Source organism: Durio zibethinus, chromosome 10 (assembly GCF_047325235.1).
Source record: "Durio zibethinus cultivar Kanyao isolate XHJ-2024 chromosome 10, ASM4732523v1, whole genome shotgun sequence".
In the NCBI taxonomy this organism is placed as follows: Eukaryota; Viridiplantae; Streptophyta; class Magnoliopsida; order Malvales; family Malvaceae; genus Durio; species Durio zibethinus.
Genome location: NC_143171.1, coordinates 19,302,293 through 19,320,086, shown reverse-complemented (window position 1 = coordinate 19,320,086; position 17,794 = coordinate 19,302,293). Strand labels below are relative to the sequence as shown.

Below are 17,794 nucleotides of genomic sequence, written 5' to 3'. Positions count from 1 at the left end.
GCAAGCATGGACTACGTGATGGATATAAGATCAAGGCAATTTGAAGCAACATTTAAGAAGATTATGTATTTTGTTCGGATGCAATTCTTTGGGTATACAAGATTCGGCTATAGTATTTTTTTATGCCTGATGTGAGTTGCTACATGATTAGAATGAGGATGAATATGATCTAAAAGTCAAGATTGATTTATAAGCTTTCTTTTTAAAGAGTTATTGTTAGATTCAACTACAAGAGGCATTCTTGGATTTAAAAGTTCAATTCCAATAGAAATTGTGCAAGCTCTTTTCAAGATCTCTTGGTCAAACATATCTAGGGTTTTTTTAGCCTATAAATACAGCATTAAGTTTGAGAATAAAAGGTGTAAGGGGTTAGGGTGACAAACCAACTTATTAGTGATTTTTAGGGTTCTTGTTTCTAAGTTTTCTTTAAGTTGTCTTTAGTTTTCAAGTTTTTATTTTAAAGATTTTATGGTCTTTTGCTTTTCTAGTTTTCAAGATTATTTATACATATTGTTTTTAAATTTTCAAGCAATCAACTTCTAGTTTAAAGTTTCTTTTCATTTGGTTTAGTGTTATTAGTTTAAAGATTGAATCTTTCTTTTTCATTTTGGTTCTTTATGTTTACAAGTTATTTTTTTTTTTTTTGGTTTAATCTTTTTGGTTAATTTTTTGTTCTAGTTCAATTTATTCAATTGTAACTTTCATTTATATTAAAGGTTTTGGTTATCAAGTTTAAGGTTGGATTTAATTCAATTTTAGCTTAATTTGTTTAGATTGCATGTTTAGGATGAAATCTTGATTTATTTGTTTAAGTTCTTGCTTATTCTATTTGGTTTAAGAGTTTTTGAATTTAATTAAGTTCTGTTTTAGATATTTTAATTGATTTTAATTTATTATTACATATTTAGGGTTCATTTAATTTGTTTAGGATTTTTATATTATTTTGGAAATTGCATGAGATTACGATTTGTTATTTTCGATTTTCATATATTGGCTTAATTCGATTTCTATTTTGATTTAATTTGGTTTAATTACATGTTTAAGGATTAATTTAAGTTTATGGCATGATTTTAAAGATAAGTAAGGTTTTGGTTTAAGTTGGTTTTATTGAAATTGCATGTTAATTATTTTAGGGTTTATATTTAGTTTTGCTTATTGGATCTTTATAGTTTCAGTTTTCACTGCTTTTGATTTATATTTCATGTTTAGTTGATTAGTTGATTTCAGTTTATGGTTTATTGTATGTTAGTTTGTTTATTATTGCTTAGTTAGTTTGGGTTTTGTTATACTTGTTTATTTAGTTTCAGTTTAATCTATTTTTAGTTATTTTTTTAGTTTGATTTAGTTTGGTTTATAGTAGCAATGCATGTTTTAGGTTTTATTTCATTAGTTTATATTATCTTTGATTTGATATATCTAAGTATAAGTGTGAAATATACAATTTTGGTACTTATGATCTCATATACACAATATTTGTGGGATGGTACTCTTATTCTTATCATTATATTACTTGAACGATTTAGTGCACTTACAAATTACCTATCAAGTTTTTGGTACCATTGTCAAGGATTGTTGAAGGAGTATGTGCAATATCAATACTAATTTCTCTATTTGTAGCTTAAATTTTATTTTTCTTGTTTTTAATATGTTTGGTTATTCTTGTTTTGTATGCTAAGGATTAAGAGTGCTAGTTTAGTACCCTTAGATAAAGAAATTGAGAAAACACTTGGAAAGATAAAAAAGGTAAGAAGCAAACAACTCTTGTTTCATCTATGATTGATTAAATATAAGAAAATCATAAAACACTTAAGGACTATGCTATCCCTCAGCTAGATGGTTTTCAGTCGAGCATTAGTAGGCTAGTCATTTAGGCTAACAATTTTGAATTAAAACCATCTATTATCAATATGGTTCCAAACTCTATTCGGTTTTGCGGGTTACCTAGTGATGACCCCAATATTCATCTTACTAATTTTCTTGAGATTTGTGATACTTTTAAACAAAATGGTGTTACTAATGATGCCATTAAACTAAGACTTTTTCCATTTTCTTTCAAGAATAAAGCAAAGAGTAGGCTCATATCTCTACCTTTTGGTTTAATTATTACTTGGATGGCTTAGTTCAAAAATTCTTGACCCATTTTTTTCCTCCATTTAAGATAGCTAAGATACGCAATGACATTACATCTTTTAAGCAATTTGAGGCCGAATCTCTTTTTGATGCATGGGAGAGGTACAAAAAGCTATTATGCAGATGTAATCACCATGGCCTACCTAGATGGTTGTAAGTTTAAATTTTTTATAATGGGTTAGTAGGTCCAACTAGGACCACCATAATGCTGCTACTGGTGGCGCTTTATTGAGTAAGTTCTTTGATGAAGCTTATGATTTCAATATATAGAAATGGCCATGAATAAGTATGAATGGGCCAATGAGAGGTTTGTGCCTAAGAAACTAGCTTAGGTATATGAACTTGATGCACTTAATACTTTCACTTCACAAGTTTCAGCCTTAGCCAAAAAGATTGAAAACTTAGGATCTAACCTTTCTAAAGTCCTATTAATGCCATTCAAAGTCCTTTTGTTTCTTATGATAATTACGGAAGGAACCATTCTTTAGATAGGTGTCTGTAAACACCCATCTGTGTCCGGGGTCAATACTATTAGTATTAGTATTATTTTATTATTTTTACTAGTATAGAATAGTGTGGTATATTATATTATTATTATTATATTATCATATTATATTATTATCGTATTATATTATGTTATATCATATTGTATATATTATATTATTATTGTTATTATTATATTATTATATTATATTATAGTATTTTATTATTATATTATAGTATTATTATTATTATTTTATCATTTTCTCTCCTTATTTTCTTTCAATTTTGATTGTAGAATTAGGAAACTAAATTCCAGAATTGATCGAATCAAAGGAATTCAATCTACCCGATCAAAGAGTCAATCAAAACCAAATTAAAGAATTTTTATTTAGTCCAAACAAATCAGCAAAGAATTAGTCTTAAAATTAGGTTTGGGAAAAATCCAATCCCAGGATTCAAGCTTGGATTAGTTCTAACCAATCCTTAAAATCTCTACTAAGGATGGTTATAAATTGAATAAAGGACTAAAGGAACAAGACGATTGATTTTTTAGAGGAGAACAGGTTTGGTGTTTAAAATTCTAGAATGTTTTTTGAGTGGTCAGGTTTTGAGATTTTGGTTTTGGTAGTTTAGAATTAGAAGTTCTAAGAAGGGTTTGGATTTTGAAATTCTGTTTTGGAGTGTGGGGGTTGAGATTATGAGTTTCTTGATTGAAGATTAGATTTATGGAAATTTTTGGGAAAGATCTGGAAAACTCTAGGTTTGGAATGAAATTTTGAATTTTTTAGTTGAATTTTTCGACAATGTTTGAGTTTTTCGATGGGATTTCGGCTATTTTTCTAGAAACTGGCAAAATTTTCCAATTTTCGGTTAAACATTCTTGGTTTTTCTAAAGAGAGGTCAGAGCATTTGAGGCTAAAGAGAGAGAGAATACTGAGGCTTTTGAAGAGAAGATAGGGAATTTGGTTTTTATAGTAATCCAAAACGACAACGTTTTGAACGTCTCAGATTAACACATGACCTGTTAACCCATGTGCTGACCTGCGCTTCAACCCAACTCGATCGTTGGTTTTTTTATTTTCATTTTATTTTTATTTTTATTTATTTTATATTTTAAAAAATTTATATTATTTTATATTCAATTTTATATTTATTTTATTGACTTTTATTATTTATTTATTTTTACTCAGCAATTTATTATTTATTAAATATTTTATAAAATTTTATTTCTATTTAAAAAAAGAAATAAAAAATAAAAAAATAAAGGAAAAAATATTTTCAAATAAATTCATGAATCGTACCAAACTATTACAGAATTTACATGGATTTAAATTTTATAGAATCCACCAAACTATTGAAAAATTCCATAAATAAAATTAAAAGAAATGAAAAATAATAATTTTTTTATCCTACCAAACTATTGGAGGATTGTATCTCAAATTTAATCTTACCAAATTATTGGGAGGTTTAATGAGTTTTCTTGAAAGAATAAAATTTTTATAACCATTTTCAAATAAAATCTCACCAAACTATTAGTAGATCTGCCTCAAAGTAAATCCGACCAAGCTATTGGAGGACTTTACTAATTTTAATGAATAAAATACATTAATAAATTTGACAGTGGAGCCTTTTTAAAGTGGGACACTAGTTTCCATGAATACTCATGAGGTGAGAGAATTATCTTAAATTCCTGCCAAACTATTGGGGTAATTTGAAGATTAATTTTCAATAAATAAATATTTTGGTAAACTATAAACATATTTAAGGCTTGGATAATTTGAAATCAAATTGGTACCATCTTTTGGATAGGTGCTATAGGGGTGTTATAACCTTTCTTACTTGTAACCGTATTCCTAAACCTAAAATCTAGTTTTATAGATCAAAATCTACTATTTAAAGATAACTAAGTCAATCTTGGGACTCATTTTTAAATAGGATAGATTCGATCAGGTGGCTAATCACAACTAAACAAAAAAATTTGGTGGCAACTCCTGAAAACCATGTCTAGTGGCAGGTCCACAAATTTATATATTATGATAGTTTGACGATTCCACTAGGGACATTAAGAGTCAAGCTAGTAAATAATTTCTTATTATTCAAGCCTTGTTTAAAAAATTGAAATTATTTTCTTATTTTTGTCTTTTCATTGCTTATATTTTATTTAGTTATTCATTTATATACATATATATATTTATCACTCACTTGCATCGTGCATAACATAAGTTCTCCACCTGAGCTTTACCTTTAAAAGGGAGTCAACTACGTATGCCGTTGTGAGATTTCATGTCTCCACTTGGGCCTACAAAATACTCTCACTGAAATTGAACCATTTTCATTTGTAGCTTATGATGGGCGAAGATTAGGGTGCCTTACTAGTCTGTGATGGACAATGATGTAAGGAACAATTTGAGAACCTTTTAAAAGTAATCCAAACCATATATAGTTAACTTTAAAAGCCTAATCATAGATAGAACCATGCCTTCCCTTGTGTTAGAAAATCTTGAATAGGACATATGATTGGATGTTTATTTTACTTGTAAGCATTTGTATCCTGTATAATGGTTTTTGAATATTATTTTTTACTAACCCTTTTTCTTTTATCATGCATTCACATCATTAGATTTATCATAAGGAATATTTTCCACAAAATAATTTTAACAAGGAAAATCTCAGTTGCATCTATGGACAACCTAGCAAAGTCTTTTACTAGTCTAAAGAGGGAGTCTAAAGAGTTGAAACTTGCAAACAAGAGGCTAAAAGGGGGAGTTCAGCATTTGAACAAAGAAACGATGCATGGAAGAGTTTGTTCATTGACCATAACACAACATGATCATCCACTAATTTAGAATTGGCCTAATTTTTATAAAAAACAAAAAATTGCAAGCAAAGCTACAAAAAAGGGATGAAATGCTTTTTAAAGCACAAAAGCACATCCATATACTAAATGGAGTAGTGGTGGGAATTAGAGCATAAATAAGGGCTGTGACTAAAGAATGTGAGCAAATGTATGAAGCATATGTAAAAAAACATAACCAGCTGAAGTCTCTATTTGATTGAATCATTGTGGCTATTTACAAAGCCTAGGACATGATAGAAAAGATTGAAAAATGGAAGGCAAGGGTGCCACCAATGGGAGCACATGGTCAAAAATTGATAGATTTCTTTAATGAAGTGCAAAGCCAATATCAACGAGTTATGGGTTTTTTTTCCCAGTACTTTTAGACTTTTCATAGATGTAATGTTGGATTTGGTTAAAAATGATTTTTAATTCAATAAAGATTTTCTTTGATAACAATTGTTATGTGGTAAATTCTCCTTATTGCATTCATACATTTTGTTTTTACATTCATTTTCATGCACCATCTGAGGGTTATGTGGTAAATTCTCCTTATTGCATTCATGCATTTGGTTTTTGCATTGATGTTCATGCACAATCTGAGGGTTCCATAGACATCATTGTAAATTTACACATTATGAGAAATCAAGGTTTAAGCATAGCTCAACACTAATATTACCCTAGGCTAGAGCCAAAAAGATGGAACAAGATAACCTAAACCATTTTGAAAGGTTGGAAAAAACTCATGAGATAATTAAGGGGAAGCTAAGTAAGATCTTTAAAGCTCTATAAAAGATAAACAAAGGGAAAGTAGTGGAAGGAGATATTTCGCATGAAATTACTGAGTCATTATATCCTCCAAGGTTTGATTTGCATCAAACCTAAATCACTTCAAATCTTTAGCCACAATAGACCACGTTGCCAAGTTATAGTTACCTGAGAATGCCTTGTGCACCTAGTCAAGGGAATGCTCATATTACACTAATTCCATCTTCACTGAAAAGGTAGTTGAACCCATCCAAATCTCCAATCTGAATGAGATAAAAGAAACAATGAAGTTACAAATGGTTATGTCCTCAGAAGACTTTAAGACTAATCAAACAATAAGCAAGATTGAAGAAAGATTGCAAGCTATTGAATGAATAGATTTTTATGGCTCCATGAATGCTACCAACTTTTATTTGGTCCCAATGTTATGATTCTTCCAAAATTTAAAGTATCAAAATTTGAGAAGTATGATGGTACTAAGTGTCCCATTACACACATCACAATGTATTATCGTAAGATGGCAACACATGCCAGTAACAAGAAATTACTGATGCATATGTTCCAAGATAGCTTAAGCAAGTTTGTTGTAAGGTAGTATGTTTACTTAGACAGGACTTGCATAAGATCGTGGAAATATTTAACTCGATCTTTTATTAACCAATACCGTTACATCATAGATATGACTCTTGATCGCCTTTTGTTATAAGGTATGGAGAGAAAAGCATTTGAATCTTTCAAAGAGTATGCCCAAAGGTGACAAAATGTCGTCACTCAAGTAGAACCACCACTAACATAGAAAAAAATGATGGAACTATTTATAAGCACTTTAAAGTTACCATACTATGATAAGATGATAGGGAATGTGACTAAAAATTTTACTGATATGGTGATTTTGGGTGAGATCTTTAAAAATACAATTAAAATGGTAAGCTAGAAGAAAGAGAATCCTTTGCTGCTAAAAGGGTGCTAAGAAAATTGAAAGTGAGACTCAAGTTGTGAGTTTTGAAAGACAACAATTCAGAAAGTACTCACAGTTGATCTATCCTACATATCATCCTACTGTAAGTCATGCTTTTGCTTCACCCTACCAATCAACTACACGACCTTTTTTTCTATCTAGAACTAGGCCCTCTATTCATCTAACTACCCAACAAGTGGTGTTTAAGAATCATGAAATCAAAAAAGCCTACATTTGATCCTATTCACATGAGCTACATAAAACTGTACCAAAAGTTTTACAAAAATCACTTGTTTGCTCCTATTCTTGCAAAATAATTTGAACCTCTTTATCCCAAATGGTATGATTTCACTGCTCATTGTGACTATCATTATAGGGTGGTTGGTCATTTTATCAAAAATTATATTCTTTTGAAACATAGAATACAAAGTCTGATTAAAGAAGGGTTGATAAGCTTGGATACCGATGTAAACACAACACCTAATGTCAATGGTAACCCATTGTCCAATCACCCAGAGGCATGATTATGGGGAGGCAGATTTTTTATTATCATCTTAGGATTTCTTGAGCATATAGATCTCTTTTATGTACTTGGATTTCATCTTATTTTTCATCATTTTAATAAAATTAACAGATTTGATGCATTTTCATGACATTCTTTTTTGTGTGAGTCACCATTATTTACTTTTACCTTCTTATACCTTTTTTTCATATCTATTCTTTGATTCCAAATAATGAATATTTAGATAGTCATGATGATAATTCAAGATTCATTTTTGAAAACATCATTCATGATGATTTGATTGATAAAGGGAGACTGCTAATTCATTAGGACTACTGAATAAAAAAAAAGACAAATCTAGAGAAGAATTTTAGAAGTGATGTAACACATGATCTTTGCAATTATTCATTCATAGGCCTACTCTTGATCGATAAATGTTCTTCATTAAAAGTATTTATGTTTGAGAAAAAAATTGTCATCTTTCTTCTACCTTTAAAAAAAAAGAATAAAATTATCTTTTGCTACCCCATTTGAACATGTTAAAAATTTTTTTTAAGAAATCCTAACCAAAGATCACCCCTACACTAGGAGGCAAAGTTTGAGAAGCTTGTTTATCCTTAGTGATTTCAAAGGCAAAGCTCTTTTGTGCTCAAATTTTTCTTGAAAAATAATGAAAAAGAAAAAAGAAAAAAAATGAAGAAGAAATTGATAGGGCAAAATGCTAATGTGCTCTACATGAAAAATGATTCTTGGTTTGATAACACTTCAAATACAATTTGGACCTGTTTCATTAATTTCTTTCATAACCCCTCACCTTAGCCTACGTTACATCCTTTAAAAGTCCATTTTGATCGAATGTGAATACTCAAATTGGAGAATCATGAATTGAATTAAGGTAGATTTGTCCTTAGATTATTTAAAACTTTGATCGAAGTGTCATTGATTGATAAAGAGAAATGGAAAATGAAAAGAAAAAATGAGAATGAGGTGTGCAAAAAAAAAAAAAGGGAGACTTAAACTGAAAACCTGAAAAGGCAATTTAAATAAAGATGGAAACTTAAAGAAACAACATCATGTGAAGGTCCCAGGAATGAGGATGATGATTGGCTCAAAGATTGAAAATATTGATGGAATGTGTCTTTTAAAGAGAATTCTAAGTTAGAGTTCAAAATTGTCTAAACTATTATTATTCCAGATGTTGATATCTCATTTAGTCATAGCATTTTGCTTTCATTTATCTTTGAGTTGTTCTTGACCATACTTTTCTTTTTCTTTCAATAATAAACATCTATTTTTCCTATTCATTACTAAGTGTACATCCCTTGAATGAATCAAGAAAATGTATCATGTTTGTCACCAATTTGAATGATGGTAAATAAATGAATGACAATGTTCCCAGTCTTTTGAAAGAAATCAAAGATGAGATAAGTGAAAGAAGCCTGAGAAAATACAACAAAAAAAATGAAAACAAAAAAAAGGGCAAACACAAATGCAAATACAATGATGGATTAATCAATATAACTTGTGAGTTGTGACCAGATGAGGACAACAACATAGATCGAATGATGAGGTTTGTTTTAAGATCATTAATGCTGAGAAGTTGAGATGGAATATATGAGATGATGGAGTTTTGATAACTGTGTTACCATAATTGAAATTCATGGCATTGATTTAGTAACATCTACACTACATTGTGTTTACATTGTATTTACATTTGCATCCTAGATAGGACATGCATTTGTGTCATTGCATTATCATTCATTTTTTACCTCAGCTTAGTCCAAATAGTTTTTTTGACTTGTGGTTCAATCCCGATCACTCGATCTTAGCTTAATCTAGATCACTTTCCAGACTTATGGTTTAACCCCGGTCGCTTGATATTGGCTCAATACAGATCATTTTCTAGACTTGTGATTCAATCCTGTTCATTTAATCTCAGCTCTGTCTAAATCATCTTTTAACCTTGGCTTCACCACGGTCACCTAGCTTCAACCTCGACTTGGTCCAAATCAACTTTTTAAACTTATGGTTTAATCTCGGTCACTCGATCTTGGCTTAGTCCAGATCATTTTCCAAACTTCTAGTTTAATCTCGGTTGTTCGATCTCAGCTCAATCCAAATCATTTTTCAGACTTGCGGCTTAGTCCCAGTCATTTTTGTTTATTGATTTAGCTTTTGTTTTTAAACTGGAACAAAATGGATGTCTAGGTCTTTGCATCTTCCTTGTCTAAAAAGAATGTGAAAGAGGGACAATTATAGATACCTATCTGTGTCCGGGGTCAATTGGAGTCTATTTTTACTATTATTATTTTGTTATTGTTACTAGTATAGTATAGTATGGTATATTATATTATTATTATTATATTATCATATTATATTATATTATATTATTGTTATTATTATATTATATTATAGTATCTTATTATTATTATTATTACTATTATATTATAACATTATTATATTATATTATATTATTATATAATAATTATTATTATTTTATTTTATCATTTTTCCTTCTTTTTTTTTTTTCAATCTGCGATCGCAGAATTAGGAGTAAAAGGAATTCAGTCTACTCGGTCAAAGAGTCAATCAAAACCAAATCAAAGGATTTTTATTCAGTCTAGACAAATCATCAAAGAATTAGTCTTAAAATCAGGTTCGAGCAAAATCCAATCCCAAGATTGGTTCTATCTTACCTCTAAAATCTCTACTAAGGGTGGCTATAAATTGAATAAAAGACTGAAAGAACGAGATGATTGATTTTTGGAAGGAGAAAAGGTTTGGTGTTTAAAATTCTGAAAAGTTTTCTGGGTGGTCAGGTTTTGAGATTTTGGTTTTGGAAGTTTAGAATTAGTAGTTTTAGGAAAGGTTTGGATTTCGAATTTTTGTTTTGGAGTGTAGGGCTTGAGATTCTAGATTTCTTGATTGAAGATTAGATTTTTGCAAAAATATGGGATTTTCTAGGAAAGATCTAGAAAAATCTAGGATTGGGATGAATTTTTGAAATTTTCAGTTAAATTTTTTAGCAAGGTTTGAGTTTTCCATGGGATTTCGACTATTTTTCCAGAAATCGATGAAAATTTTTAGTTTTCGATTGAACATTCTTAGTTTTTTTAGAGAGAGGTCAAAGTGTTTGAGGCTAGAAAGAGAGGAGACTAAGGCTTTAAAAGAGAAAATGGGGAACTTGGCTTTTATAGCAACCCAAAGGACATTGTTTTAAAGGTTCCATATCCGCACGTGATCCATTAACTCGCATGCTGACCTATGCTTAAACCCGACCTGATCACAGGTTTTCTTTTTTCCATTTTATTTTTATTTATTTTATATTTTGAAATATTTTTATATTATTTTATATTCAATTTTTTTATTTATTTTGATAACTTTTATTATTTATTTATTTTTATTAAGCAATTTGTTATTTGTTAAATATTTTATAAAATTTTATTTTTATTTTTAAAAAAATAAAGAAATAAAAAAAACAAAAAATAAAGGAAAAAATCTTTTTAAATAAATTCATGAATCCTACCAAACTAGTAGAGAATTTTTATGAATTTAAATTTTATGGAATCCACCAAACTATTTGGAAGTTCCATAAATAAAATTCAAAAAATTGAAAAAAAAAGATTTTTTATCCTACCAAACTCTTGAAAGATTGCATCTCAAGTTAGATATTACCAAACTATTAGTAGATTTAATGAGTTTTCTCGAAAGAATAAAATTTTTATAACCATTTTCAAATAAAATCTCATTAAACTATTAAGAGATTTGCCTCAAAGTAAATCCTACCAAACTATTGAAGGATTTTTCTTTTTTTTCTTAATAAAATACATTAATAAATCCGACGATGGAGCCTCTTCAAAGTAAGACACTAGTCTCCGTGAATACTCATGAGGTAAGAGAATTATATTAAATTACTATCAAACAATTAGGGTAATTTTAAGATTAATTTTCAAAAATAAATATTTTGGTAAACTATAAACATATTTAAGGCTTGGATAATTTGAAATCAAACTGGTATCATATTTTGGATGGGTCTGTGGGGGTGCTATAACCTGTTTCACAGGTAATTGTACTCCTGAACCTAAAATATGATTTTATGGATCAGAATCTACTATTTAAAGATACCTAAGTTAATCTTGGAACTCTCTTTTAAATGGGACAAATTCAATCAGGTGGCCAATCACACCTAAACAAAAAAGATTGGTGGCAACTCCTAAAAAACCATATCTAGCGATAGGTCCATGAATCTATACGTTATGATAGTGTCCCATTAGAGCAAAGCTAGTCCATTATGTTGCTTAACCCAAGCAACAATACAATCATACTCTAATACCTACAATCCAAGGTGGAAGCAACATCCTAATTTTTCATAGGGTAATAACTAAGGGCAAGTTTTTAATTCCTATAATAGACATGTTAACCCACCTAGTTTCCAACCACCACCACCACAACAACACCATCCACCTCCATAACCCCAAGAAAAAAAACCATCCTTATAAAAAATGTTCACTTAGATTTTACAAAACCAAGCAGCCTTTATAAAGAACCTTAAAGTGCAAGTTGGTCAGCTTGTAAATGGCCTCAATAATTTCCTTTAAGGAACCTTACCTATCAATACTGAGCACAACCCCAAAAGACAAGGTAAGGAACAAGTTAATAGCATTTTTACCCTAAAAAAAGATGGGTCAAATAGGGTTTTGAGGAAAGTTTTTTATTTGGAAAAGTCTATGCATGATGAAATAAAACATGATCCTAGTGAGGAAGAGATTAAAAAAGAAGATGAAAATAAGGAATATAAACCAACTGAAAAAGATGAAGAAAAAGAACATCAAAGACAAACTTTAGAAGTAGCATCATCAACACCTAGATCTATACCGAAAGTGTCACTCAAGGAGTTGGAGAATGCTATTTTTGTGAAAGAGTGTAGTCTTGCACTTCAACATCTCTTTCTTAAAAAAAAATAGATCTAGGGAGTTTTACTATTTTTTGTAGAATTGGTCATTTAAAATTTGATGAAGCTTTTTATGATCTTAAATCTAATATAAATCTAATGTCTATGAATGTTTTCATGCAACTAGGAAAAGGTGTTTTGAAATATCCAAATTGCACTATTAAGTTTGTTAATAGATCTGTAAAGAAATCGTAAAAACTATTAGAGAATGTGTTGCTAAAGGTCAAAAAATATACATTTTCTGTGGATTTTATGGTATTAGAAATGGAAGACAATGAAGCACCTTATTGTTTTTGACATCCAAAACCTTGATTGATGTATATAACTGTGATCTTACACTGAAATTTAAAGACAAGAAAATGTAATTTATAACTGATGGATATGGTATCCTTAGAGATGAGAAGGATGTTCAAGCAATAATAAGAGTTAAGGAAAAGGATAAACCTAGGAAGTTGAACTTAATTTCTAAACCTCCTAGTCCGTTATTGAAAGACCATTTGGCAAAACCCATGAGCCTTAGCTTTTACAAGCACGAACTTGAAATTTCTAAGCCAAAAATGAATCCAAGTTCAACTTGATTTATTCTTGCAAGGAAAATGAGTACACCTCCTAAACGTAACTCAGTCTATGTAATACCACAAAGGAGAATACAATAAGGTAAACTCCCTCCTAAAAGGATAAAGTGATTGAAGAGTTCTAGAGTCAAGCTTAACTCTAACTAGCACTAATTGGGAGACAACCCAAGTTTTTAATTTTTAGTTTACATATTTACTTTTAGTTTGATTTGTTAAGAACATGTAATGCTTTGGTTTCCTTTATTTTGTTTTTGTAGGAAATAAGAGCAAAGAAGCTAGAATAAGGTTTAGCAATGGTGGATTTCTTCAATGCAGTTTCAGCCATTACCATTTTAGGGGAGTAAAAGAATCTTTTTTCTCTTTCATGCTTTTATACTTTATTTTCACAAATTGGGGACAATGTGTCATTTAACTTAAAGGGAAAGAAAATTTATGCCAAGTTTTTTTCAAAATTTTTTTCAAAACTTCTTTTTGAGCTTATTTTGTCATAATAGAATCATTACACTTCCTATGATTATTTTCTCATAATCCAATGATAATAACCTTAATTGACTTTAAATATAGCTTTTTAAAAAGTTTGAATGTAGTAAAGGCATGAGATAAATTCTTGAAGTAGTTTCCTTTTACTTGCAATATTTTCATATTCTTCAAACATAATTAGTCTTAATCATTGAGATGTAAGTATATTTAGTTGAAGTTGTGTAGATGTGAAGTTGCATTGATCTTTGAAGTCATGTATTGATTTTAGAATTTGTTAGAGCATCTTTTGAGGTGAAATATTATACCATACTTAACTAAGGAGATGATTTAGGCCATCTTTGGATCATTTGAGCCTTTCAAGCTAACCTTTATTATATTTATCCCTAGTTACCCCTGTTGGAGCCTAATAAATATATATTCCTTTCTTTGTTTTTCACCTACATAAATTAGCTACCTCATTGATTTATTGTTTTTTTCCTTCTACCTTACCCTCTATGTATTGGATTAATCAAAAATATATAAGAGTTATGTTACATATGGGAAGGAAGGGTGGAGTCTGAAGTTGAAATTATTGTGCAAAATTTGGTTTCAAGCAAAGGATAGAAAAAGCAAATGCTAAAAATAGCTTTTCAACAAAAGAAAAAAAAAAGAAAAGAAAAAAAGTGAAAAATAGTAAGGTATTCATGTAAATCAATAAAATGTTGTTGTTTAAAAAGAAAAAGAAAAAAGAATTTAAGTTTGGGGGTATTATATTTTCTTGGAAGTTCTCTCATAAAAGTGCAGATCCTATGTAATGCATATTTGGGGTTTATGAGCCTAAATTTTCCTTTATCATACCTTAACCCTAACTTGGCATTACAAGCTTAATAAAAACCTATTGATCTTTGGTTAAGTTGTGGCTATATTAGTGGAAAGAGTATGTGAAAAGCAAACTTATGAGATTTGTGCATGCTTTGAGGTGATTTGTTAATTTCATATTTGTTTAGCTTTAGTTAAATATCTCGAATTAATTAGAGATAGATTATTTACATACACATGAAAATTTGTGAGTGGAATGCAAGCTTATTCTTAAATGAACTTTGTGTTGGATCTATGCTTATGATTTTCTTTTAAGATAAAGTTATTATGCAATTTTTGAGGAATGATAAGAATCTAATATTGGGAGTGTGTGATGATGTCTAACATGTTATCTAGTTTGGTTTTATTTTTGCTTGAGGACAAACGAAAGTTTAAGTTGGGGGGTTTGATAACTCTATAAAATAAAGTTGTTTAGGCTTATTTTTAGTGCTTAAATGATTAATTTTTACTCTTAACAAAATAATGTTCTTTTTATACCTAAATGGCATAATTTTTTATTTTGTAGGTTTTCTTGAGGGAAAAAGTAAATCTGGAAGATTCTTGATCAATCTTGATATTTTTTGTGCATAAAAAGGAATCTTGTGATGTTCTTAAAAGTTATTAATTTTCTTGGAAATCTTGAAGTTAAAGAATGAAAAAGAAGTTCAAGATTGGTTTTGTGAAGTTCAATGGAGCTAGAATGAGGTAATATTGAAGAAAAATAAAAGAAATTCATGCAACATTTAAGTTAGTAATTTCAGCTATTAAGAAGGTCAGAATTGTAATTTCAAGTGATTACAAGTCCATAGTAGTTTATATAGGTGTACATGTATGGGATTACTTATCAAAATTTAAAAATAACATGTAATCAATTGGTATTATTTTCAACTGGCAATGTGGGAATACTAATATTTTACCAAAGCGTAATTGACTCCCGAACTTAATTCTGATTTCGCATATGATAATTTGTTTTTAATAAACTTTAAATTTGTTTTAAATGTTTTATTAAAAAAATAAAAATTTTTGGATAATCAATCATATTAAAAAAAAATTGATGACGATTCCTCAATTTTGAGTTTATTAAAAATACTTTTTATTTGCCTTTTTTCCTACGTTCAACTATTGGGTTCCCAAATCCGCCAGTGATTACAAAGCCCTATCTAGTAGCCTTAAATATTCAAGCTAAAATGTCGCAATGTATTGTGTTCTAACTTTTGTTTGAGGTTCAATATGATCTGGTGGAGCCATAAAGGAGTTGGAGTTGAGTGATTCCTCAACAATGGGAATTTGGCTCACGTGAGACCAACAACGGACCCAAATTATTTTTAGGGTGTCAATTTATAATATATGTAAAAAATTTGTAAATAAAAATTTGAAATAATATAATTCTATATTATTACAATTATCGTCGTGTCTAAAGAAAAAAATATAATTATATCATTATTAATATTATTGAATATATATTTTTTCGATATACATAAATAAATAATTATTTAACAAAGAATAAAAAATTTTAGGATTACTCGGGAAGAAGAATAGTTGGCGGATCATTTTTCTTGCTTGATATTCGTAAGAAAATAGATGATTATACTCACTCTTCAGACCTTTTAGTCTAATTATCAAGTACTCCATTTCTACTGTTCATTTGTCAAGAATTCAAGCTGATGCTGCTGCAAGTCATCATTTTTTTTTTCCTCATGATGTGCTCATCACTATTTTTATTAGTTATGGCGGTTTCTCAACTCTCTCAAATATTGATACTTCCTTCGCACTCTCCCTCTTAAACTCACAAAAGGAACTTCCGTTAGCACACAGAATCAAGATGAATTAATGGTCCTTCTATTTTAAAAAATGGCACTAGTATTCCATATATAGGCACTGGAATAGTCATAAAATTGTGGTTTAAAAAATAAAAGAGCTGAGATGTGCAAGTGAGACGATAGTAGATAAATAATTTAATGTGTAATATATAATACACAAGTCATTCCTTCAGTAATTCCTTTTCTTAGAAAATACAAGCACATATAGGATATTGAAAGTAGACACCATAGTTCCTATTGGTCTCTTGTTTGTTTAAATATGTTTATATTACATCGAGAGCAGAATAGATATATATAGGCTATGGTAATGAAGTTCAAGCAGTAGGGTAAGAAGCTTGCATTGCTATGCCACAAAGGCCTTCCTTTGCGCCAACATCTCTCTGCATCCTAATGTACCCTTCTTCACTCCAGCTAGTACCCCAAGAGTTCTTTACTAACCAATACTTAGTCCCATCAGCATCCACTCCATAACCAACAGCAGCAACACCGTGATCTAGGTCAGTGCCACAATCTCCTGTAAATACACCACTTGAGTAGAACTGGAATTCAAACCCCCCAGCATCAATAGCAACAGAAACCGGCTGGTTTGCAACTGCCTTCTGTAATGCCTCTTCATTATTGGCTGGCACATCTTCATGTCCATTAATATTGGCTGCATGGTTGGCTTCCCTGTTGGTATTGCATGTGCCATCAACTCCCTTGTAAGGGTAATTCGATTCAGTTGTGAGGCCTTTGTTTTTCTGGATGAATTGGAAAGCATCGTCCATCAAACCACCCTGACAGCCTTGATCTTCACCTTTGGTATCACAGTCAACCAACTCCTGCTCAGACAAGGAAACTAGCTTACCTGTTTCTAGTTTAGTAACCCCTTCCATGGCTGCCACAGCCGAAAATGCCCAACAACTTCCTGTATTTCAATCATACATCGACAGTTAGAACTAATAATTAGCTAGAAGAACCAAAAACCATTATTTCTTATAAAAACTTTGAACATACCACATTGGCCTTGGTCCTTAATAGGTGTTACAGCTCCTTTATTTCTCCAGTCCACGGTAGAAGGTAATGCAGTGAAATTTTCATATTTGAAAGTCGTAGCCTTGTTGGAACACATATGGCCCTTGAACCTATTTCGAGAAGCAATGAACTCTTCGTTTGTAAGATCTGCAAATTGATTGACACCGAGCTTGTAAGGTTTGTCATTGGCACTATTGAAAGATTCTATGCGAGCCACATTTTGTTTGAAAATATTGAAACGTCCCTCCCTCTCATTTTTGTCCTGGTACACTCGTCCATAACGGGCCATCCATTGCTCATGCCTTTCATACATCGATGCATCTTGAAGAGAGCGTGATGTGGCTTGACAAACTAAAGCACCAACTGTGAAGATTAAGGCCAAATAAATGCATTGGTACTGGCTTTTGTATGCCATGGCGGGGTAGCTGCTAGGATTGAAG

At 30.2% G+C, this 17,794-nt stretch overlaps 1 protein-coding gene across 1 annotated transcript; it reads right to left on the bottom strand.

Annotated features, from left to right (window-relative positions):
• Positions 1-16,620: 16,620 nt before the first annotated feature.
• LOC111292014 (senescence-specific cysteine protease SAG39-like) lies at positions 16,621-17,794 on the bottom strand. The gene is made up of 2 exons (XM_022884193.2): positions 17,337-17,794; positions 16,621-17,247 (listed from the first exon to the last, which is right to left on the bottom strand). The coding sequence occupies exons 1-2, from the start codon at positions 17,767-17,769 to the stop codon at positions 16,655-16,657; spliced, it is 1,026 nt and encodes a 341-aa protein (XP_022739928.2). The 5' UTR covers positions 17,770-17,794; the 3' UTR covers positions 16,621-16,654.